General features: G+C 44.9%; 1 protein-coding gene across 1 annotated transcript in view; it reads right to left on the bottom strand.

Annotated features, from left to right (window-relative positions):
- LOC104498085 (rho GTPase-activating protein 20-like) overlaps positions 1–24246 on the bottom strand; it is a gene marked incomplete at its 5' end in the record, with an annotated part of 31774 nt that extends 7528 nt beyond the window's left edge. Inside the window, 8 exon segments of the mRNA XM_010141422.1 lie at positions 1293–1471; positions 5854–6036; positions 7908–7974; positions 12836–12913; positions 15764–15848; positions 16832–16873; positions 18771–18920; positions 24076–24246. Of these exon segments, the coding sequence (XP_010139724.1) occupies positions 1293–1471; positions 5854–6036; positions 7908–7974; positions 12836–12913; positions 15764–15848; positions 16832–16873; positions 18771–18920; positions 24076–24246 (955 nt within the window).
- Positions 24247–24499: the final 253 nt, after the last annotated feature.

Below are 24499 nucleotides of genomic sequence, written 5' to 3'. Positions count from 1 at the left end.
TGCAGAAGAATGTTATGAGAAACGGTGTCAAAGGCCTTGCTAAAGTCCTGTCTGTCATCATTAAACCGAGTTACTGAAATAGTAACGGCTAAGCAGGGGGTTTTGGTGTCTGGGCTGTAAGGTAGGTCTTCCTGACATACAGCAGTGCAAGTAAGTCCGATGGAAATTATTGTTTTAACTTTTCTTCTTTAACATTTCTTTCTCGCTCTTGCAGAAGTTGAAAGCCAAGCACTCGTGTAAATGGAGACACTTCGAAGGAGCCGCCTTCATGGCAGCAGGACCCGTGTCAGTGTTTCCCTCAAACAGAAAGAATGAGGGACCAGGTTCTTAGAGAGTCCATCTTTGGGGTCTTATTTAAATATCTAAATGATTAAAATGCACATTTCTCCCTCAAAAGAAAGGAATAAACCCACACCACTAAAAGACCTGGGAAATCCTGGTATGATTCACTATTCAGGCAGCGATAAGGCAGCACATGAAGCACAAGCTTAGGAGACAAATCACCTCGTCCTGTAAACTGATGTAACCCCACCGATTTCATTGGGCTTCTGGCAAGTCATTCCAGTTGAAAGTCAGGCTGTTAGGATGAGGAGGCAAATCCCAAGGTGCTCAGTCCCACTCTGAAAACATTCCAACTGCTGCATTGACAACAGGGCAGTCCTTAGTCCTGACCAAAAATGCCTTAATTATGGATAGCAATGGGCTCTAGGACAACCTTTTCCATGTTCCTGGACTGGTTTTGAGAGCACCCACAGCGCTATCGCTCCCTCAAGACAGGTTGCGCATTTTTGCAGTGGTGCTGTCACATCAGAAGTGAGGACTCAGAGTGCTTGCCTGCCCTGGGGTGCCTTCAAGAAAGGCTCTGATATTATCTGCTTCAGGGCAGGGAGCACTGGTACGCCCGCGTGGGCTGTCTATATGGGACAGCAGATGCCACATTTATGGAGCTGGGGATTTTACAAAGATCTTGGGAGTGGTTTAAAAAGTATGTGTGAACGTGGCATTTATTAAGACAGTGTAAGTGAGGATTAGGGAACCAGCCTTACAGCGTGCACCATAAATAAGAAACAGTGCAGAGCAGCAGAGCGATCACATGCATCTTTCAAGCTGTTTGTTATTAACCGGGCCTGACCGCAGCATACGTTAAAAACCAAAGGTCTTGCTCAGAACCACAGATGAGGTTTCCTTCTGGCTTCTCTGCTTGGGTAATTTCAGCGTCCCGTTTACAAGGTGTCCTCATGTTCTCATTCATTTCCACCACTGTAAAAGCCAGCCCTGAGCCTGGGACTCACCAAGAGTGGTTTGGGCAAGTTGTCATCCTCACAGATGGCTGTTAGCAAGAGGCCAAAGAGCTTCCCAGGAGCAGCAGATGTTGAGGAGAGGGATGTGTTGTCCAAGTGAGTGCCTGGGCCACGCCAAAAAGCCCAATTTATGATAGATCTTTTCCTTTTAAATGACTTTTGGCTTAAGTCTGGGAAAAGAGAAAGGTGTTTATTAGAAGAAATGCATTTCAATCCTCATTCCAGTGTTTGTTTTGCGGGGGTTGCTATGGTTTCAGAGGAAAAAATGTCATGAACTCAACCAACCCCTTGGCATCCAGCTCAGTCTAATCCACCATGCACATACCTGTGCGTGTGTGTGGAGAATATGCTGCCTTACCCATGCGCTTAAGAGGATCACCAGGATCTGCACGGCACGGCTGGACCCCAGCGCCAGCACTTACCGCGAGGTGTGGGACGGCAAACCTCAGACCGCTGGCTTCACACGGAGCTGGGTTGTGCTAAATAACTTCCCACCCACAGCTGCAATACCACAGACCTTCCTTGGAAACAAACAATACATAAATACCACTGCCCTCTCCTCAGCTTGCTGTCTGAGGCATCCTGGTTCCCCTGGCAAGGTGGCAGAGCACCCACTCTCCTCACGAGTAACACCAGAGAATCAATTAACGGGTGAGACATTTTCAGACCAGAAAAAGTCACTGCCTTTGCTCTCTTCTCCACAAAGCAAGCGCATCGTCGGTGTCCTCCCTCCAAGCATTTGCTGACCATGGCCCAGAGACAGCATCCACCCTTTAACCAACACTTGGCAGACGGCATTTCAGCGTACTGCCAACAGGGTGATGGGCTCCTTTTATCTTCGTTTATTTTAATGGATTTCACTAACTGAAGCCCTTATTTGCAGTGTACAGAGAAGGAAATACCGAGACTGGGATACAAAAAGGTTTTTTTTCACATGGCCTTTCTCAACATCAGCCAGTGAAGTCTTACCAGCACGAGCTACTGCTAAGGGTGGGTTGAGGCTATTTTTGATGAAAATGCAAAAGAGAAAATCTTATTCTGATATATTTCTCCTTTTCTAGATGTTTTCAAAGCCAGTCAGCTTTGATTTGGTTGCTCACCTCCTACCCTATGCACCTTTCTACTAGCTGGTTCTTCCACTTCATCAGACATTTTGCTTTCTGCTGTGGAGGGCAAGGTTTGCAGAAGCAAAGATTGTGGGATAATAACAGATTTTTCTCTCCTATACTTTACTACACCATTTTTTTCAGCCCAATGGTGATTTTCCTTATACATCATTCCATTCTAGAAGATCATGCCCCCTTTGGGAATGGGTGGAAGTATTTTCATTGGAGGCTCACAGGATGAAAGTTACAACTTAACTCAAAACGTGAACATATGAATGTGAAAGACTGATGAAAAATTTCTTTCATAAAAAAAAAAATAAGGAGGATATACATTTTAAGCAGTCCAGAGCTTCATGAAATATAAACTTGGCAGCGTCTAAGGCTTTACTTGACACATCATGTTTTGGGAGAGTATTACTAACCTATAACTTTCAAGATGACATTTTTTTTTCCTTCAGATGAGCTGGATATTAGCACATGAACATAGCTGGCTTTACTCAGAGTTCTGTTCACACAACTGCAAATATATTTTGGTGTTTTTTTCTGGCAACTCGGTGGAAGTGAAAATTTAGGAAGAGATGCTATTGGGAGCATTTAGGAAGATTTAGCATTTATGCTATTAAGAAGAGATTCCTTGGAGAACAAGGAACAGCAGAAGTGGAAAAAAAAAAGGGTCTTAAGATGAGGAACATTTCTTAGTCTCTCAGTGTTTACTCCACTCTTAAATGCCATGGCTCAAGCTGCCAGTGTGAGCGAGGCATAATTATGATTAACTGCAGCTCTCTCCTAGGACAGGAAGGAAATCTTAATCAGTGTTTTCCAACACACCAGGGCAGAAACCAGCAAGTGATGAATGGCAAAGAAATGCCACGTCACTTACAAAACAAACACAAGACTAACATTCCTGGAACGACAGGAAAACTCATCCATTGCACACCCCCTTTTCTAAGGGGCTTGAGAAGTGTTAAGGTAAAGGGCAAACGAGAAGGGGAGGATGTACACCTTCTTTCCCTGAACCTGTGCAAAGTTACAACGCTAGGAGAAGCCCAGCCTCCTCTCAGCCGAGACAGAGGCCAGTTATTGCTCTGCTTAAGTACTTCCAGACAAAGACACCAGGGCCTTGCTCAGGTGGGTTATTCTAGCCAGAATCAGAATAAAAGCAATACTTCTTTGGTCGCAGATCTTGCTCAGAGCTCACAGCAGCTCAGATTTACATGCAAAGCATTTCATAGGTAGTGTCCCCGGCACGCAAGTGGCAGCTCCTCTTGAAAACTAAACAGAAACTTCTAAATAAATCCTCAGATCTATTTAACAACACAGCATCCTTTCTGATCAAACTCCTAACTGTCAAAACAGTTTTCAGAAACCTCCTTCCTCTATTGAGACCAGCTTGTGGAAATTTTGCTTTCTCTTCCAACAGACGATTAAATAATAATTTGGATTACAGACCAGCCCCTGACAGCAGTCAGTTCATTCAAGTTAAATTTTAAGCAAATCGGTATTTACAATACATTTTAGACATGTGCTCGTGAGCATTAGTTGACAGCTATGTCTGACTGACAGGTGACCTCTCCTGTCACATGCTGACAGGCTGCAGGACAGGCAACAGAAACACTCCAGTTCTTCCACACAGTAAATTTTTCTGTACCTTTTTAAACTATCCTGCCAGGACACCTGATGCAACTCCATCACCACAGTTGGTGTCCACACAGCTACTTATTTCACATGAGGACCAGCTGTCAGTCAAACCTGTCACCATCTACAGCGTGGTGCGTGCTGGTACAGCTGGGCAGCTACCCCTTGCTGCCTCCAGCAGGGACAGCGTGTCCAGCACAGCGGTATCGGTGCAGGGAAGTGATGGCAGGGAGGATAGCACAGCATGTGTGGCAGTGAAATGTACGGTTACAGCCTCTGCTCCCCGTAAATTTGCCCTCTATGTGGTGGTGTGCCTGGGGGTTACCTAGCAACACGACAAGTTGCATCTTGCTGATCCGAAGATGAGCTCAAAGCCAGATCACATAGCCCTGGCTTGCACACAGGTACCCTTTGCATTTTCCAAAAGCAAAATAGCCGAGGAGTGAAGAAGCGCGCAGCGAACAGCGCTGTACGCAGGACAATCTGGTTTGCAAGCAGCCAGACCTACACATCGCTTTAAAAGGTTTTGGCTGATGGAAGCAGGAAAGGGGAACGGACTAAAAGCCTCCTTCTCCCACTGAGCACAGTCCCTGTACATGACTTGCAGGCTGCCCCAGGCTTCTGCTGCCCCTACGCCAGCCTCCCCTCCCCTCCTGCGGCGCTGACAACACATCTGCATGAGAATTTTACCGGCCTGATTTGCATTTCTATTTTCTCTTGCCAGTCAACGTCAGCTGCCAAGCAGGGCCTGTAAACCTAATTACACCCCTTTGCTAGATTGCCTCATTCTTAAAATATGTCATGAAGTAATACACGATACAAATTACTGGGAAGGGGGGGATAAAGACATGTGGAAAGGAAATTAATTTATATAAAATGCAATCAATTTCCGGAATAATTTGTAATAGACACTGGTAGATCCTCACTATATTAAATTTCTAAAAACATTACGAATGGATTCCATTCCCGTATTGTAGATCTTAGCTATTGGGGACTGCACAGAATAACAGCGTGCAGGCTGGTTTTATTATTATACGGTCATTAATGGTGAAGTAGGGCAGAGCTCCTAACTGAGCCAAGTATGCCAGTGGGTTAAGCACAGAAAAACCCCACACCGTGGGAGGCATTTCAGTGTAATGCCCAAATCTGTTTGCTTTACTCCTGAGCAGTGAGCAGTCAGTGTGTCACTGACAACAGAACGTAGACCAGGGAGCAGGTACGCCTATTTTTGCAGCAACAAAGCCAAAGGCAGAAGAAAATATTGGTGTCTTCATGTTACTCAGAGAACTGAAATAAAGAGTTTGTATTTGCTCACCTCACCTAGGTACTAAAGTACATGCCTAGGCTTTGCCACGTGAGGGTCCCAGTATGGCAAGCGTGTAGCCCAAAGTCCCTTGCAGAGATAAAGGATGCTGCCAAATATTGCATGGGAATTCTGTGCCAAAGTCAAGCCTTGACTCCTGAACCATAAAACCACAGAGCAGAGCAAGGGCTGCAGAGAGGAGCACAGCTAACAGGCTTACAAAAAACTGCAGGGGAGAGATCTTGTCTTTCTTTGGCTGGTTTTAGAACAATCATTTGACAGGCAGCTTGTCAAAACGCACCGTTCAAAGATGACACATATATAACAGCACACTCGAGTCAGGGAGAGCTGCACTGCAAAATCCCCCCTACAGCTGGAAGGCACATCTGCATGCATCTCCGCTTTCCAGCACCCCACCCTCCCCACCCCAGAGCGTTTGCTTTCTACGGCAGAGCCAGGGAGGTCGCTGGGCTGTGGGAGAACGATGCTGGGGCAGCGGGGAACGTACCGTTCAGCTGCTGGCACACAGCCAGGCGGCTTGGCTTCAGCACAAACTGGCACTGCAGCTCCTGGGGCAGCTGCTCCGTCAAGAAGGACCCCTGAAGCTGCCTGGGGCAGGAGCAGTGCTTTGATCCGTGGGGCATAGCATCGCGAATGTGGCTCATTTTAATTCCAAAGGGATATTCATGCCCTGTTCAAAGAGAAATAATTTTAATCTGCGCTGGATTGACTGGAGACTTGCAAAACTCCATCTGTCTTGGAGGTAAAGCAGATTTTGTGTGCTGGCCTGCAGCACCTTCTCTCTCAGTAATCTCAGAATTGATGCTTTTCTGCATATTTACACTGGGATAAACCTTATGCTGGCAGATATGGAATTACCGTATCTGGAGTTCACTGTAGTTAAACACAGAAGTAAAAAAAGACCTATTACAGCTGTATCATGTAAAAGGCCATCAGAAAAACGTCAAGTGACTATTTCTGAATTCAGTGTTCATTCTTTCTACAGCTTTACTTGTGACACTGGTTGCTCATATGGTTCTGGCAAGAAATGAGATTTTTGCTGAGTATGCAAAACCAAAAAATCCGTTGTGAAAGTGATCTTCCCTCCCTCTCCATCCAACAGCCGTCAACTCGGTCAAACGAGACACAATTATGGATCCTGTCAGAGGCTGGAACAGGAAAGAAATCTTAACCACAAGGCTAATGCAAATGAGCTACACTCAGCATCAACCAGCATCTTTGGGGACTGCGCAGAGGCAATTCATTTCTGGAGGAGCTTTCAAAAATGCCACCAGAGAGTTATTTTCTGGACTTGTCTAAAGACCTGGCAGTTGAAATACACTAAATACGGGTGCAGTCTTCAGAGGCTTTAGTTAACTTGCACTTAGACTCGAACGCAGATGGTGGAAGAGATGTTATTTGAGACTATAGGTAGTGTGAAACTGGAGCACAGTCCAGTCCTGACGTCTACTTAGGATAAAAGCTGGCCTTTTATGATAAACTTCTGCGTAAGTATCGAGAACAGCATCAGTTTAATATCAGATTTTTCTTTTCCAGAGACTGTAAACTGTATTTTCAGTGAGAGAGAGTCAGTCAATTCGAAAGGCCTTTCCCACTTCTGAGCGCTCTGGTTCCACATTTAAAACCATGGCTGTGGTTTTATCTGAAGAAGCTAAAGGTAATAGAAAGACAAAGTGGTGTGTTTCAAAGACGGAACAGTTTGCTCTGTCTATAAGGTGCACGAGTTAGACATTTTATAAATATTAACGCTGTCTGACTCCAGCAAACCATTTGTAGGCTGCTTTAAGAATGAATGTCAAGATTTCCTGGGGTTAGATTTGCAGGAGAAAAACAGAAAATCCACCCATTTTTCTTGTTCTAATCATTTGTGAAGCCTTATAGAGCAAGTAATGCCAGGCTTCTACAGGGAAAGGTTCTTAATGAGAGGAAGGGATTTGTTCTCAGTGAATCATGGGCCAAAATCAAATCACTCCATCTGATCGCTTCTGAGCTTTGGGTTGATTCCTGGAGAGGAAATGTTTCAAAAAGCATTTTAGAAAGTGAATAAGCAATAATTTGCTCCTAATCAGAGGGGAGCTGTCAGCCAGTACGAGAAATACAGGATTGGAAAGGACCTCTTGAATCAGTTGACTTGAGAAGAACAGACCAAATCTCAAAACTCCTCTGAGTTTTGCTGAGCAGGGGAGTATTCAACGCTATGGAAGTGGAGGAAGAAATACGGTAAAGCTGGACCCCACCCAGGAGAGGAGGTGAGCGAGTGGAGAGGCTGACCCTGGAAAAAGACTAAGGCTCATGCACCTAAATAGATGAAATAGATGAACTTTTTCAACTTCTTAGTGACGTAAGCAGACAACTGCTCTTCAAAACAAAGGCTCAGCATCTGACCAGCTCCCCAAATAGGCAAACTTGCGTGACAGGGAAGTAAGAGAAAAAACGGGAAAAACAGACCAAAATAAAAGAGGAAACTGCATTTCAGTCTTGCTTCCTTCAGCACTAAAAAACGAGTGAATGTTGAAAAACCACACCATGTGAAGAACTTACCAATGAGAGGGTAAGGAGCATCTTCTCTTCCTGAAATCACCCACAGTTTGTAGTCTTTTTCAGAGCCCTTTAAAATGAAAATTGAGAATAAGTTTGCCAGCCATCAAGACAGGTTCACTACATTTCTCACAGTACAAGAATAACCTGCACCTTGTCAGTGGGGTCAAAGAAACCCCCTCTACTTTTGCAGTGCCCAGATTTGCCACCAGCAAAGCTTCTGAATTTTGTCCATCATGTGCAATGCGGTTTACATGACCAGGGTCCAGCTCGGAGCAGTGAGGGCGGCTGGAACCCGTCATTTCTGAAGGAAAAGGGGGAGATTCGCCCCAGTTCTTTCAATGCTCCTGGAAACAGAGGGATGGAGGTCACTGGGCCCGCTGGGACTCAGGATTGCTTTTGAATCCAGACCAAGATGTTAGTCATGCCAGACCTGGCATGAATCAGCCCACGTTTTTCCCCAATCCCAGGAGGCTGGCAATGAGGCAGCCGCCAGCACGAAGGGAACCCCTGGCCCTGGGGGGTGCTCCTGGCCACCAGTGCCTCAGCGCCCCACTTCTCCCCGCTGTTGCTGAGCAGCACCCTGCCCCGAGGAGAGGCAGGTCTGATCCCCCAGAGGGATTACAGATAAGCAGCATGAAGCAGAGGCCTGCTGAGGAGCATGTGGGGGACAGCAGGCAGTCCCGGTGAGCTAAGGTGACCCTTCAGCTCTGGCCTGAGGACCAGGGTAATCGCATCCTTCAGGACTTGCTCTGGCACCCAGGCACCTCCAGCCTCCCACCTGAGACCTCTGCTCCACCAGCTCCCCAGTTTCTCTAGCCCTCTGCAAGCAGGAGTTGCTCAGGATCACCAGCCATCAGCGTGCCATGCCCTGCGCTGGAGAGCAGGGCAGGAACACCTTTGCCTGAGCCCTGAGCCCATGCTGATGATGCCAAGGCAAGGATGGCACCCAAGGGTCTCCTGGCACTCAAAGCGGCCCCCAAATCTCCTCACAGAGCTGCCATCACCCCTTTTTACACCTTTCTGTGTGGAAGGGCTTGGAAGCACCAGATGGTGCTTTAAGACTGCTGATCCTTCTAAAATTCACGGTGGAGAGAGTAAATTTACATCAAAGAAGACAATTTCCAGAGGACTGGAGAATGTGAACATCTTTGGGAAAAGCTGTGTAAAACCACCGATTGGAAAGCAAATTCTGAACATTGCCTTTAGCATAAATACAAAAGTCATTGTTGCCGTTTAATTGGAGAAGAACAGTACATTATTTCAGACATGTCAGTGAGACAATAGAAATAAAAAGAATGACATTTAATATAAACCACTCTCAGGACAAAAGGTAATAGCAAGTGGATAAATACACAGCCTGAAAATTACACCTGAAATCCCCTTTCACTGACACTGCTGAATCAGGGTAATTATCATCTAAACATCTGCTGGGTACAAAAAGTGATAAATACCTCATGACAGTATTTATTTAGCTCTAAAATTAAATCCTACCTCCTTTTAAACAGATATGCCTACTATCCTGCATTGTCTGGACCTTCACCCAGTGTCCCCAGAGCTCTTGAGACTCCGTCTCCTTGCTGCGTGCAGCTGGTGTAATGCTGATACACCCACCAAAGCTCTCGCGGTTCGCCCGCTGACTGACAGAGCTTTCTGGCCCGTATTAGCACTGCTGTTAAGTCAGCTAGCAGGGGGCAGAGGGAAAATAAATAGGCTTTGGAGACATCTCTGATGCTTCAGGGCAAGCAGCCAGGAGCAAATAAATACAGCTGAGGAGCACAAGAAAGGGTATTTACTTTTCCTTTTAAATCTAGATATGAAAGGGTTCGTTGCTGTGAAGGGGAAGCAGGGGAAGGGAAAGAGCAGTACGCGCAGTTTCAGGAGGCAGACTGCTCATCTCTCAACTGCCAGCGCTGTCCTTTATGGGCTTTATGGGGCCATTTATCAGTATAAATGTGACTGTCCCAGAAAAATGAGCAAGTGTACTTAGGAAGCTGGAAAACCCAAGGCCCTTCTTTCTGCCCCACTTGATAATCTGGAACAGATGATCAATGCCACTTTGCACAAACGAGTTGTCGTTTCACCAGAGAAACCACGGAGGGAAAAACCCTGATGTGTTAAAGCAGAGTGAACTCAGCCAAAGGAACAGCCCCATTAATCACACCACATGGGAAATGTACTTTTTGTAATTGCCCTCCAAACGGCGTAGAGCTCCTTTCAAGTGGTTCTCTCTGGACATAAATAAAAACCCTCGAGACAGCACATAAGGAAAAGCTTCCTCACAGTCCGAACAATCGTGTGAGGAGGCTGGGTGTTTGATGGATACACAGACTACAGCTTCATTTATCCAGCTTGTTTGATTTTATTGCTGATCTTATGATATCCCTCTAATGAAAAAGCCTTTATGCTATGAAGATGCAGTAGAAGAATGTAGTATATTACTTGGGTAAATAATTCTGCAGGCAAGATTTTATGGCTTTTGGAAGGCTTTGATTTTTTTTTTCCACTCAAAATAGAAATGTAAAGAGGAGGAAAGGTTTGACTGTAATTCAAAAGAACACAAAGCTGAAACCTAACCAGCTCCTCCTCCTGTTCATCTCAAACAAAATATTCTCTTCCAATACTACCATTTTCCTGTTTTTTCTGTATACAAAATGAGGAAATGCAAATGACAGCTATAAAACGGGTGAAAATGAAGCACATGACAATAAAAACTTGCAGTTGTAACGTAACAAAGTCTCCTGATTTTTGGTGCAGCCTCAGGGAGACAATCAGCAATTAAAATCCTAATTTTAACTCACATTTTATCCTTTTCACCTTGCAATCTCTCCATCAATTCCACAGCTACCTTAACTGGACAGACTGATGGATCCTGAGCTCAGGCCAGAGCCCGAGTCCTGGTGTAAATGGGATGTCTAAGCCATAACAAGATGGTGAGACAGAAATTGCTGCGCCTGGGCAATACCAAGGTAGCAGAATAGCTCCCCGGATGCATTAAAAGCCTGGTTGAATTAGAGATAATGAATGCCAGAGGAAGCAAGCTGTGAGGTTACTCCAAAGTTTGCTGGGGGTCTTCAGAAGCCCCAGGGAAGCACAAGGGTGTAATTTTGTTCATATTTGACTCTGCACACTCAGGGCTGTGCTAAGGAAAGCCTTGTCAGACTCCACGTGACATGACCAACAAGAGTAAGACACTTTTAAAAATCCTGTTACCCCTGGCAGGCCAGTTAAAAAGCTGTGACCCAGGAGCTTCTAAGACCATTGGCGTTGGTGGGAGCCACGTTGTGAAACAAAGAGAGAAACAGAATAAGGGTACGAGAATTCTTGTCCCTGGCACTGCTTCATTACCTCACCTGAGGTGTTACCTTGCTGCTTTAGAGTCAAGGGAGCCAGTACTTGATCTACTAGGAATCGCTGCATCTACGTGGTGCGCTACCCGGCATTATTGCATCGCTTTGAGGAGTTACGGTCCAGACAAGTGGTCTGCGCGGCGGGTGGGAAGCTGGCTGGCAGGCCACACCCCGAGGGTGGTGGTAAACTGCTCTTTTTCAAACTGGCAACCTGTCACTAGTGGGGTCCCCCAGGGATGGATATTGGGCCCAATACAAGTGGTCTGCGCGGCGGGTGGGAAGCTGGCTGGCAGGCCACATCCAGAGGGTGGTGGTAAATTGCTCTTTTTCAAACTGGCAACCTGTCACTAGTGGGGTCCCCCAGGGATGGATATTGGGCCCAATCTGTTTAGTGTCTTCATAAGTGATCTGGGTGATGGGATCAAGGGTACCCTGATGAAGTTTGCTGAAGATACCAAACTGAGTGGGGAAGGGGGAGGCATCCTGCAGGAAGACCTGGATAGGCTGGAAGAGTGGGTTAACAAGAACTCTATGAAGTTCAGCAAGGATGAGTGTAAGGTCTTGCACTTGCGAAAACATAATGCAGGAGTGCAGTACACACTGGGATCTACCTGGCTGGAGAGCAGCTCTGTGGAAAGGGATCTGAGGGCTTAGGGAAGACCTTATCACCGCGTTCCAGTATTTAAAGAGTGGCTACAAAGAAGATGGAGACTCCCTTTTTACAAAGAGTCACATGGGAAAGACGAGGGGTAATGGGTGCAAGTCACCCTCGGGATATTCCCATTGGACACAAGAGGAAAAATTTTCACAACGAGATCAATCAGCCGCTGCAATAGTCTCTCCAGGGAAGTGGTGGAGTCCCCAACATCGGACACTTTAAGAATCAGCTGGACAGGGTGGTGGGCCATCTTGTCTAGACCATGCTTTTGCCAAGACAGGTTGGACCAGATGATCCGTGAGGTCCCTTCCGACCTGGTATTACACTATTCTACGATTCTATAAGTCTTGTAAAAGCCTTTTCCCAAACCAGTTTCAGAACTTTGGTTAAACTGGGTGTACTCAGATTTCGTGCGGTCCCTCAGTTACACGCACATCTCACACACCACTGAAGGTCCGTGGATGTTTAGAGTGTCTGATTTGGACCCTTGAGAGCAGCGCTTGTAATTGTAATCTGGGGACACTGCTGATCAGGCGTGTTTGCACATTTTGAAACCAACTAACGAGCAGGTCAGTAGGTTTCCTGCTAACGTCGAAGTATGCAAAAGGAGTTGTATCAAACTCTCACTTCTTGTGTCAAGACATCTCCCCTTAGGCATCAGCAAAACAGATTTAAAAGCAACCTGAAACATGACATATCCCTTACAGGGATGAGAGACTTCTTAAAAACTTTCGAGGCACCTGATGATCTCTGGAGGTCTGCATATTGAAAAGACACTTCTGCTTCATCGCAACATCACTGAATTGCTGTGATAAAGGACTTAATTCATGTTCATAACCTAAAACTCAGAAAAAATGCCAGAGAAGATTTGGTTGGTAAAAGTGACTACAAAAAGACTCATTAAAACTGGTGCAAGGACTTACATTAATTCCCAGCTGCTGCAGGGCCATCAGGATTACATCATTTGCTGTATCAACATTGGTTACACTCAGGGTTTTTGACTGAGAAAAGACAAAAGGAGAAGGAGAAAGTGGCATTAAAAATTTGGGTTTGCAAAGAGTACCTGAAGTGTAATCATTCTGCATAATTCACTGTTGGAAAATCTGAGAATATCCTGCTAAAATTTTGCTTGATAAGTAAGTTATACTACACAGGTAAAAATTCTAAGGTTTCCAAGGTTTCATTCCTCTATTCCATCACATACTTTCTGTACTTGCTCCCTGCTTCCCCAACAGCTCCATCAGAAGGGAGAGTGCCACGATCACCGGGGACAAGACCTTCACGTTAAAATATGCAAATCAATACAGCCACTAACTGCACTTTAGACACTGCATAAAGGAACTGTAACGGTTTGATTAATTTAAAAGCATGGAAGTTTCCTTTGAAAATAGTGAAACCTCTCGGAGGTTTTTCAGTGAAATAAGAGGATCTCATATAAATTGTTAATAATTTCTGTCCTTTTCTACCGAAGATCTCCCTGGTAAGAAAATACTGTAGACGGGTTGTTCACCTCTGTATCCTTTGCCACATTCTACAGAGATTTCTCAAAGGTAGATTTGGCTTAGTACCAGAAGCACTTCCTCTTGGTCCTCGTTCCTTCAGTTAAAACGCCACCTCTCCAGCACCCTCCAGAATCTGCGATGGGCAGTATGGAAAAGCACAGACCAGCGGAAAATAGCCACGGCGACCAGCAGGAAGTGCCAGGCTTTGTGTCGGAGGAAGCACCACATTCCACAAGGCAGTCTTTCCAGAGTGAGACACAGCTGGGCAACGCTCTCCCTCGGCACCATGAGTTGCTCTGATGCGGGCCAGCACCTTTTGAACACACCAGGATTACTGACTCCATCCTCAGCCCTGCTGGGAAGTGGCAGTACCGCTGCCATCACCTTGCAAAGGCAAAACCGAGTGGGGACAGCGTGTCCAGAGCGGTTTTTGCTTGCACCTTTACACCCACTTCCATGCCTCGCTTCCAAGCCGACAGGCAGCTGCCGCACATCAAGCACAAGTTCCTGAGCCCTCTTTAGAGGCATGCTGGCTGGGCTCTGCTAATAGGAAGACTACACAGCTCTTGGACTGCAGCTGGTTCACGGGCAGCCGGAAGCCTTGGCAGAACAAAGATATACCCGCTGCAACAAACCGCCCAGGCGTACCCAATGGCCCAAAGGAGGGAGGGTGGCAGAGCCGGGATGTAAGTGTCCACTGCCAGTCCCCAGACGGTTTGCTGTACCCTGCTCCCCTGTGTGGCATAGCCGTTCTACACTGACCGTAGGATGTTTAGGTGAAATAACCCCCTGACATCTTGCATTTAGGAAAGATCTGAGCTGTGCATTTGTACAAGTCCCTGACGGTAACAAGCTGCCACAGCAATCAAAGGAAAGGAGTGAGAATACTGTGTATCTGGCTTCAGGACATATCTGAATGCTCATACCATAAAAAATTTAACATTTGCCTGAAGCAATGACATCTGGCTCTCAGGAATAGGTCAGCACATTTGCATAAGATTTGCTCTGGGCTAGAATATCATAAAATGGTTTGTGCCTTGTGTTCAGCCTTCCCTCCGCTCCAAAAAGGAAATAATTCTTGGGCATCTCCAGCTGCTGTAGCACAGGGACCCCAGTGCTGTAAGAACTATTTGCATCACAAAGTTTCCATCTGCTACTCCTCGATTTTATTACCGATAATAGCTAGACTACAGCGTGTCGTTTCTGCAAGTGTCAGGATCAGCAATGGCACATGAGCTAATTATAGCTAAGGAGAAAAGGCATTTAAAAACCCAAACAACAAACACTGGTACAAGAGGGCACCACCTGATGCATGGACGATTTATGGACATTCACACCCGAGCACAGCTTGACCTGCAGTCCTGCATTCGAATTATCACAGTTCCTGTTATTGTTTATTAACTTCTGTCTTAGTAACCTGGCAATTATATTATTATTTACCTTAATGATTTTCTGAAAAAAAAAAAAAAGTAGACTCCTTTATGCTTATGCCTATGGAAATCCAGAATTCTAAGTGGAGATTCACTGTTGGGCAAAGACCTCCAATGAAGTCTAACTTGTATAAAAAATTCTCATGTCCTTGCAAATGCTGTTTAGGCTCTTGAGCATGAAATACAGATCTTAGAAACACAGTTAGAAAGAAAAGAAGACCTATGCAGAAGCAGCAGAGGAAGAATGGATGCATTATCACTGAACGTTAGGGTATCTCTAGGGAACTGGCTACATACAAGAACTTAGTTTAATTTGGTTAAAAATGATTAATTAATTAATATAGTTAAAAACGACTTAATAAAAAAGGTACAACTCACCCTGTAGGTGGCTGTTCTTTACCGATTTACCTTGTGCCTATAAATTTACCAGCATCAGTTAGCTGATGCTTAAGGCAATTTCAGGGTGTTCATATACAGAGCTTTGCTGACTTCAATCCTTACAAACAATAAAACACGCTGCAGCTTTGCAGAGTTGAATGAAGGCAGCTGTGCGTTTAGATCAGTTTTACAAGCAAAAAAAAGGGGTATGTTGTACTGACATTTCTGAAGATGCTCATGCATCTCATGTTCCTCTAGAGGTGTCTCTTGGAACTTCACGCTGTACAGCCTTTAGTCTGTGTGCCAGAACCAGCATTTCTGACCAAGCGCACTGTCTTTAAAAAGGAACTCATGTATTAAACACAGGAAACAAAAATTCCAGGGCTGCACATGCCAAGTCTTTTAAAGGGGATCCTTAAAGGAGGTTGCAAACCAAAGGAACCTCGCCAATATCCCAAGGATTTACAGGTGATTAGCACTCAGAGGTGCTGTGGATTTAGAAACCTCCACAAACCCCCCCATTTAGTTCAAAAGCACTTACATATGCACAAGTTCCCACGTCCTTTGCAATTATCTTCAGGGGAATACTTTTAGGATAGTCTTTCTCCTTCTCTTCTCTTATTCGACTGACAAAACAAGTACAAAACAAGTAAATTTTTAATGTTGTAAACATAAATAGCAAGATGGAGATTTAAATAGCAATCAAGCAGGAACTAAGGAGCAGATTGTCTGCAGATGTACTGCAGTGGAAAGATCTCTGAGGACAAGAAAGCAGCCAGCAATATCTGGAAGGGTTGCTGACTGTGGCCCCCAGTAATGTCCTGTTGTATTACAGTCCGTTGTGGAAATCAGAGTAAGCAGCAGAGAAGCTGGATTTTAAAAATCAAGCAAAACCCAGGCATCGTTGTGATGTCTCAGTCTGCACTGCAGGTTCCTGCTGGAATCAGTTACGTCCCATTGTACAGACCAGTTCAAAGGACTGAATAAAAAAGTGAATTAGAAATCATCCCCAGCAAGGATGATTTAAACAACCCCAGGAAGTCTGAAGAATCAGATAAAGACACAAACCTCAACCAGCAGAACTAGATGAGCAGAAAACAAAACCATCACTAGTAGTTTTCCGTCCAAACACTGAAATAAGACAGCTCTACCTAGCAAACCCTCCCACCACACCCTCCAGCTTGGGGCACATTTTATAAGATCCTAATACAGCCAGCCATGAGCAGCAGATAGGTTAGAGCAGAGATTCCAGAGCTGGGCTTGCTCGGATGCCATCACCATGGAAAGAGCTCCAGGCTCTTTCTCAGAGTGACGGTGGCAGAGGCTCCTACCGCTGCATTAGGGAAGGGTCCATGTGTGATAGGAATCACTTCAGCTTTGTGCTGAGCCACGTTCAGGCACAGGGAACCATTTTCTTCCTTGCACAGCAATCGCTGCAGGAACGGCACATACCATCTTGTGCAGGGAGAAGACATGAGATGGTTTTCCTCTTAATATCACTTTGAAAGACCTTATCTATCATGATGGCACAAGCACCACAGCTTGGGAATCCCTGGTCTAGATGGCTGGGAGTCTTTTCAGTGTCTGCAAAGGCTGTGTAATAAAGTACCTTTGCAAGAACGAGAGCCATGTTTCCTTTTGTTCTGCAGACCTGCAAGAATTAGAGAAAACCGGGGACAAATCAGTCATCATTCTAATACCAAAACAGCCCTTGTACAAACCACAGTGGAATGGACTGCTTCTTGCCTGCAATTTCCATAAATGCCTACAGAAATTAAAAGGCTTTTCCAGATTTGAATGAAAAACCTGTTTCCCTGCAAAATCAACTGAAAAGCCTGCCTTAAAGAGCAAAAGCCCCAGTTACCAGATCTTATCACAGCCATTAAAGCTTTACCAGTGAATGCAGTAGAAAATGGGTTGTGTTCTTAAACCAATGTCCATATAGAAGAGGAGAGCACTTTAAAATAAAAGCTTAATTCAAAAGGGATTAAAGCCATTTAAAAGTATTTCCTCAGGTATGGAGACTTCTTCCCACTTTCACTATTTTAATTCTCCTCTTATTTATTACTTGGTTTATCACCACATCATAAAGAACACATAAGCCACGATGAATAAAATGGTCCCACGGTACTTATTGGACATTGTAAGGCTTAACTCATTTACCTCTATCTCATTTACACACTTTCAAGGATACAAAATCGTCCAGTTAAATGAGGATAATAATAGGATAGTGCAAAGTATCTCACCTAATTTTGTTTCAACTTTCTTGATTTAAATCCTGCCCCAGATGGAGTGACTGCTATTCCCACTGCTGCTTCTGCAAATCAAGTTCTTCAAATTTTCAGAGCAAGCATTTAGGGAACCGAAAATCTGCTGAATGATGCTGTGAGGGGAATGCACTTTGCAAACATTAAAAATGTGATTCTGCTTTGGCTGCTTCCGTTCTGTTGGATATGCACCCATGCACACATGCATGGCAATTTAGATTTTTCTGTGCACCTCCAGACGTAAAATAATTTCACTTCTATAAAATCTCTGACTCTGTTTTGGTTGAAGCTTTTGCCTTCCTATCCAACTACTTTCTTGACAGCTACAAAGGATCACGTACTGCCTCTAGATCAAAGCTCATGACTATTGGCAAGAGTTCAATTGAAAATCAATAGAAAATTTCAGCTTCGTTTCAGGAGTTTTAAGTGAAAAAACCATAAACAGCAGAACCACCTCAATAGGGAGCAGTTTGTGCACCAGATTCTCTTTGGACACAGCCAGTGTGACATACAAATTAAGCTGCGTGCGTGAGCTTCTGCTCTCTGTTGGTAAAGAGGAAAATGCATTTTCCAAGCCCCAGCCAAATGACTGTGGCTAAGCAGCTGGAATTTCAGAGGGACGGTGCCCTCCCTTATCCAAAGTGATGACAGAGCCCTCCCGCTGAGACTAAAATTAGCCTAATCACTGAAATTACCTCTACAGCCCCTATGTGTCCTACAGTCAATGCTGCAAAAACAGACCAAAGACTTTCTCTCTATTAAAATTCAGAGACTCTGCTTTAAGAGAAAATTTGACATTTTCTCTGGCACAATTAAATTAGGAAGAGAAATAGGACAAGGCCAGTACTTCACTGTGTGTTCCCAGCTACTTTCAACACAAGGTCTTCTGTTTAAAAGTGTCCTACATGAGTCTCTTTGATCCTTTCATTAGTTCGGCTGTTTACTAGTTCTAGTTCATCTTATTAATTAACCATGGGGTTCGTCAAGTTACACCAAAAAAAAAAAAAAGATAATTTCTACCGAGCAAATTTGCAGACTGTGCTTTGCCAAATCATGTCTTCTCGAATTTTTAAGCAATAACTGAGCATCACTGTCACATCTGCAGAGAGACAGAAGATGAGGCATGGAGGGTGACTTGCTCACAGCAGTAGGTGGAACTGGTTTAAGAATCAGTAAGTTCCTGCTTCCCATGTTCACCGGTGCTGAAATGAATCTGTGATAGTCTCATTACCTGTCAGGCTGAAAACATTTAAGTCACTTGGTAAATATCTCAGTTCTTACCTGAAATTTGCCACACAGTTTGTGGTGGGCCAGCCCAAAACAAAGGACCTCTCCGGGTCTGTGCTGCCTTCGCAGACTTCTTCTGTACAAAACGCTGTCCACATCTCACAGAGACGGGCTTGGCACTTCAGCTTGAAATGAGAATGGGACCTGCCGCACACATGAGAACACAGCGAGGCAGGTTAAACAACTCACAGAGTTTCTTCTTCCTCCAGGCACATGTGAAGCCTGCGCTGGGGCTGATGGAAGAGGCACTTCTGCTTTGGTTAAAGAAAACAATGCTTGATTTGGGTTGCATATACAAATTCTCATCTAAATGGGATCAACAGATATTTTATACGTGGGATAAGCAGGTTGGTTGTGGCACCCCTGGATATCCACCTTCTCGGAGGAAAACTTCTGCTCTATGTCTAGAGCTCCCCTCTAAATCTCGCCACGAGGCAGAGGTTGCCACTTGCGTTGGACTCTCTTTTCAGCAACTTTACTGCCATCAAGGTGTTTGCAGTATAGTTGGACTCCCTAGCGCCAGGGTCAACAGCTACGCTGAGGTTAAGCGCTGACAACTACGTCACAGCAAACGAAGCAATCCTGAAGAAAGAACAAGCAGGAAGCTGCCGTTTGTGTGAAGTACAGCTCAGGTCACATACAGCCTCCAGGAACGAGCTGCCTGGTAGCTTTAGGCCCACAGCACTCGAAGAATGAGCCAGGACTTTGAGCATTCTCGAAGTATCTACTCATCTACAAGAAAGACACGTAATGCCCCATTTTTTTTAAATTTGGTCCTTCAGTATTTCGTCCTGCTAAACATTAAAGAGCAAAGGTACAGAATGTCATGTCTTAATTTCAAATCCTTTCTTCCACTTAATTTCTTGCGGTAAGTCCCCTTCTTTTGTAGGATCAGTGGTCACCAGTGCTGTGTGAGAAGCAAGGAAAATCTCTCAAAGTCGGTCAGGCTCTGTAGCAATGCAAGAGCCGCTCACTTCAAGGCGGGTTTGCACTAGAGGCTTTGCGGACTGAACTACCTGAGCTATGGTTCTCCTGGGCCAGCAGGGAAAGGCTGGAGGAAAAATGTCCCCTCCCTGAAAATGTTTTGCCCTTCTAACCCAGGACTGCAAACGAGAGCATGTCAGCTCATCACTGTGTTGCAAAGGTGGCTGGGGAAGGTGCCAGGCACTGTGGCGATTAGTGCTCTATAAATAAATATGCCAGGTAAGCAGTTCCTTAGAGCTTTGGTACACATGGTACCTTCTCTGAGATTAGTCTCGTTTACAAGGTGTTTGATTTAGGACAGACTGAACTAATACAGACTGATACAAGAAAGCGTGGCTTTAAAGAGGACGTAGAAGAGCTTGCAGAACTCTGACGGGTCTTATGTTTCCAGCTGATGTTGTGCTAACAGGTGTAGCAGGGTAGTGCACCACTAATAAAACCCAGCAGCATTTACACTATGGGCAAGAAAGGGCCATCAGAGCATACCACACCTGGCTAAGAGGTGCACTTCAACTAGATGGCCAAAAAATGCCGTAAAATACCATCTCAAGCTCATGTATTTTTTAAACTAAAAGCTATCCACCAGCTAAACTAAGCTGACTGCAGCGTTTCCTGGTCAGCTGTACGTTTCATCCCTCCTCACGGCATTTTGTTACCCCACCAAGGAGAAACTTGAAGTACAGGAGAACATTTTAACACGCTCATCAACAAATCAGCTGGTGACGCAACAAGAAAGATCTGCCAACAACGCAGAAATAATTGCAACTGATTGACCACAGAATGAACTCCGAAAATGTAGATTTACCAAAAAAATACAGCTGCGAATTCGAATGTAGATGTTAAGAAATGGATGCCTGGTCTGACTCCACTAACTCACTTTGTCGATCCTCCCTTTCTCCTCAATTTCTTTTTGCCACTACCCAGCACAGTGAACTCTCTATATGCTGCTTCACTTTTTTAACATTTACAGCTGATAAGGCCAGACCCCTACAGTGCCAGTAGCAGGTGTCAGGAGGATGTTGGCAGAAGCACAAAGATGTCCTCCAATCATGCTTGACATATATTCTTACCCTATTTGCCATGCCTAGTCACAGCTCTCAGCTATTATCAGTATTCAAGTGGCCTGGTTTCCAGAGGCGCTGAAACAGTAGCTTCCATTAACATCTGAAGAGCCTGAAGTATAATTTTATCTCTATCTGCCATGTCCTTTGTGCAGTCCATGGTTCCCAGCATTTGTGAAATGTGGGTCTTCTATTTAAGTGCCAAAGCATTACCTCTAGAAATTAATATACCATCCCTGACCTAAGGAAGCAACGTGATTGAACAGCTGAAAAATGGGAAGAGCAACAATCTAATGGAGATTTTATTCTTTTTTTAAGGTAGTAAGTCCCTTTGTGTTACACTATAAATATCAGGCGGATCCGGAGTTCCCTGAAATCAAAAGAAAAATCATGACATGAATGGTGTTGGTGTTGACACGTCCCAAATTGCGTCACCTGTACAGAGTAAACTGTTCCTTTTGCTTTCTCTAAGTGGCAATTGGATACATTGCGGCTGTTAACAGATGGAAGATGAACTTCTCACTAGATTTGCTAATCTCCTTAATAGGACCCTCTGACAAAAGCGTTAATGGATCCACTGAGACAGCTACCGTAATTGCACGTGTGCACTCAACCATTAATTTCTACGTCCAGCCACGCTGGGAAAATAACCTTAAAATGCATGTGCATGTGTATGTATGCACGTATGTATCACACAGGAGAAGGAGGAGGGCATTTCTCTGTGCCTTCTCCCACTTAGGTGAGAAACCTTGATCTCTGAACCGACAGATCCTTGAAATATTCACTCTGCCTAATAAAAACACGTGCTCTCTGTAAGAAATCGAATCAATACATGGAAAACAGTGTAACATTTTATGCACTTAATGCTGCTTTAGTCGGGAAAAGTCTTTCAATCAGTTCATTTATGACTTTATGCTCACACAAAGGCAGTAAAGGACAGGGCAGCAGAGAGAAAAGCACAGCACATGAGCATCGGTTTTACTTTTTGGAAGCTGGGCTAATGCATAATCCCCAAAAAATAACAGTCTGGATTTCAAAAATTATTAGAAAGTAGCAAAAATAAACCTACAAGCACCTTGTCCGATGTCATACATAGGCTGGCTGCAGGACTGACCCCCTCCTCCCCCCCATTTCCACGGGAGCGATGCAATTTGCTGCCTTTAATCAGGAGCTCTGTGCTGTACAGGAGTTCACTCAGCAAGCTCACAGGACACAAGATACTCGTTGCACTCACAGGAAAAATTTTGTTTGCTGCTCATGCAAAGTCTGATTATACACGAGCTCCCTCTGACCAGTGAGTGGCTACCTGCTGAGCTGAACCAGTACAGCGCTGCGCTGTACTGAAGGTATCGTAGGCGTTCATCTGCCACGAGCTGAAAAACTGCTCAACACAAAAGAGTATTACAAATCTTTAGCTCCTTCACAGGTGCTTCACAGGTCCACGAGGACTAATTCTGAAGTCAAATCAGATTCAACTGTATTATTAATTCTGTCCTGGTGACCTGCTGCCTTGACTCTGTATCAGCAATTAAAAAGTCATTAACAGTCAACAGTCACACAGCAATACACACCACTCAGGTTTTCCCTCTAGGAACCAGCGATGGTATTTTAGTGTAAGATAGCTTTAAAAATGCTGATTTCTAAGCACTATTCATTAGTGACAACTCTGATGCTTTAATTGCTGACAGGGCTGCTGACAGAACATCCCAATTAGTTCTTTAAAATACATGAAGTAATATCACTCAAAATACTATTTGTACCATTTCTAGCAAAGACTCTCCTCCCCCCCCCCTTCATTTTCACATGCAGAAGCACAACTTGTTCTCTTCCACCTTCATCAAACGTTGCAGACTCTTCACCACATTAAATCAAATGCTGTGTAAGACCGTTATTACTCCCTGGGGACCAGATTTTGGAGTGGTTACACCAAGCAGTGCTTTCCTGTGCAAACAGTCCTGTTGGGACCCAGCCAAAACTGCAGCAACGTGCAGTTCAGCCTGGGGTAGGTGAGTTCGCTGCAGGAAGGTGCTGGTTTGCCCTCAGTGACTTCAAGAGGACCCTAGAATCCTAGGTAAGTTGCAAATACTATACATTTTAAAGCTTAAATTAGGTGAGGTGAATCTACTAAACAAGACAAAACCAGAAATAAATACAGTAACAATGCTATTACTGCTTCTGCTGGTAGAATAGCAAAAATTTCCCATAAATATCCTTATGTTCACCACCTACCCATAGCGGAGTATATTTTGGGTAAAATATCCTCTAGTTGTCACACCGCATCAAGTGAGGGAATTCAGCCAGGGGGGTTATGTTTACCATGTGTGATTCAAACGGACACAGCTCAGATTTCTACAGAAAACACAGATTTATTCTGGCTTTTCCCAGAAACATCTGAAACAATTGCTTAAGTGAAAAGACACATTGCAAAACCCCAGGATCCAGATTAAGATTACCCACCCTGGAAAGCTCGAACACAGTGACTAACAGAGAATGAAGCTGCATCGAGATTTTTTGTTATTATTTCCCCATCAGCCATAACAACAAGTGAAAGCACCCTCTAGAATTGCCCCAAACCACAAATGCTGCATGAAGCTGGCATGCTAGACACAGCTTGTGAATCTGATTTAATTGTGAATGGTAGAGTGAATAATCAGAGCTCAGCAGCAAGCCTGATTACACACGAACACTACCCAGACTGTTCGGCGGCGCTTCCCCTCCCCTTCCCCTTCCCTTCCCCTTCCCTCAGCTCCTCCTGGTACACCACAGCCTACAGAGACAGACACCGCAACGCCTCCTGCAATCTCTGTTTTTACACAGCCGCTCACCACTGCTGTGTGTCAAAGCAGCTTCCAGGTAAGCGTTAAGATCTTTAACCCCTCTGCAACGCAGCCACCGGTGTCACGCGTGCTCCATTGGACTGAAGGTGACCTGTCTGAAGCACAACAGTCAGCTGAAGGCAGCGCCAACGGACACAGTCAAGTGCCGATGACCCTTTTCTACGACACTGTGCTACCAAAGCAGGGAAGGTGATACCACGCAAGCAACATGTTCAAGAACATCTGATACTTCTTTAAAACGTTGTGTCCTGGGATTCCTCTATGGCTATGGGATTCTCAAAAGTGCCTGGAGAGTCCAGGCACCTAACTTTCATTGTAGACGATTTAGGGAAGACAAAAAAGCATTATGGAAATCCATGCTATGGTCCACCACGGAAAAGGGCTCTGTAGGAGCAATGCCTGAGGTGCTGTACTCACTTGGACTTGGCAACAACCAGAAGGTCTGTGAAGAGGAAGAGGTGTCGCTCCTGGGTTTGCAGACCTGTCTTCAGCTGCACGTGGCCATCCAGGATGAAAGTTCGGTTGTGGCACATGAAAGACTGCACAAGGGGGCATGCCTCTGGGCTGATGGGGGAGAAGCAGCCTTCCCTGCAAAGGAAAATAAAGGGAATAAAGGAAAATAGACCAGCCGATTGCCTGTGAGCGAGAACCGGGCAGTGACTCCCCATACCCACTGCCAAAAGGCAATTTATCCAACCACATTTCAGTGACAGGTGAGAGGGACCACAAAGGTAATTCAGCAGCCTGATTCTGACACAAAATCTGTCAGGCGCCGAATATTCTGCAGCCCAAGCACATGGATAGCACTTAGCAAAGGACAATAATTTAAATATAGCCCTCT

The sequence above is a fragment of the Buceros rhinoceros genome, unplaced genomic scaffold, assembly GCF_000710305.1.
Source record: "Buceros rhinoceros silvestris isolate BGI_N320 unplaced genomic scaffold, ASM71030v1 scaffold5078, whole genome shotgun sequence".
NCBI classification, from domain to species: Eukaryota; Metazoa; Chordata; class Aves; order Bucerotiformes; family Bucerotidae; genus Buceros; species Buceros rhinoceros.
Note: the sequence above shows the minus strand (reverse complement) of the source record. Positions and strands in the feature narration are given on the sequence as shown.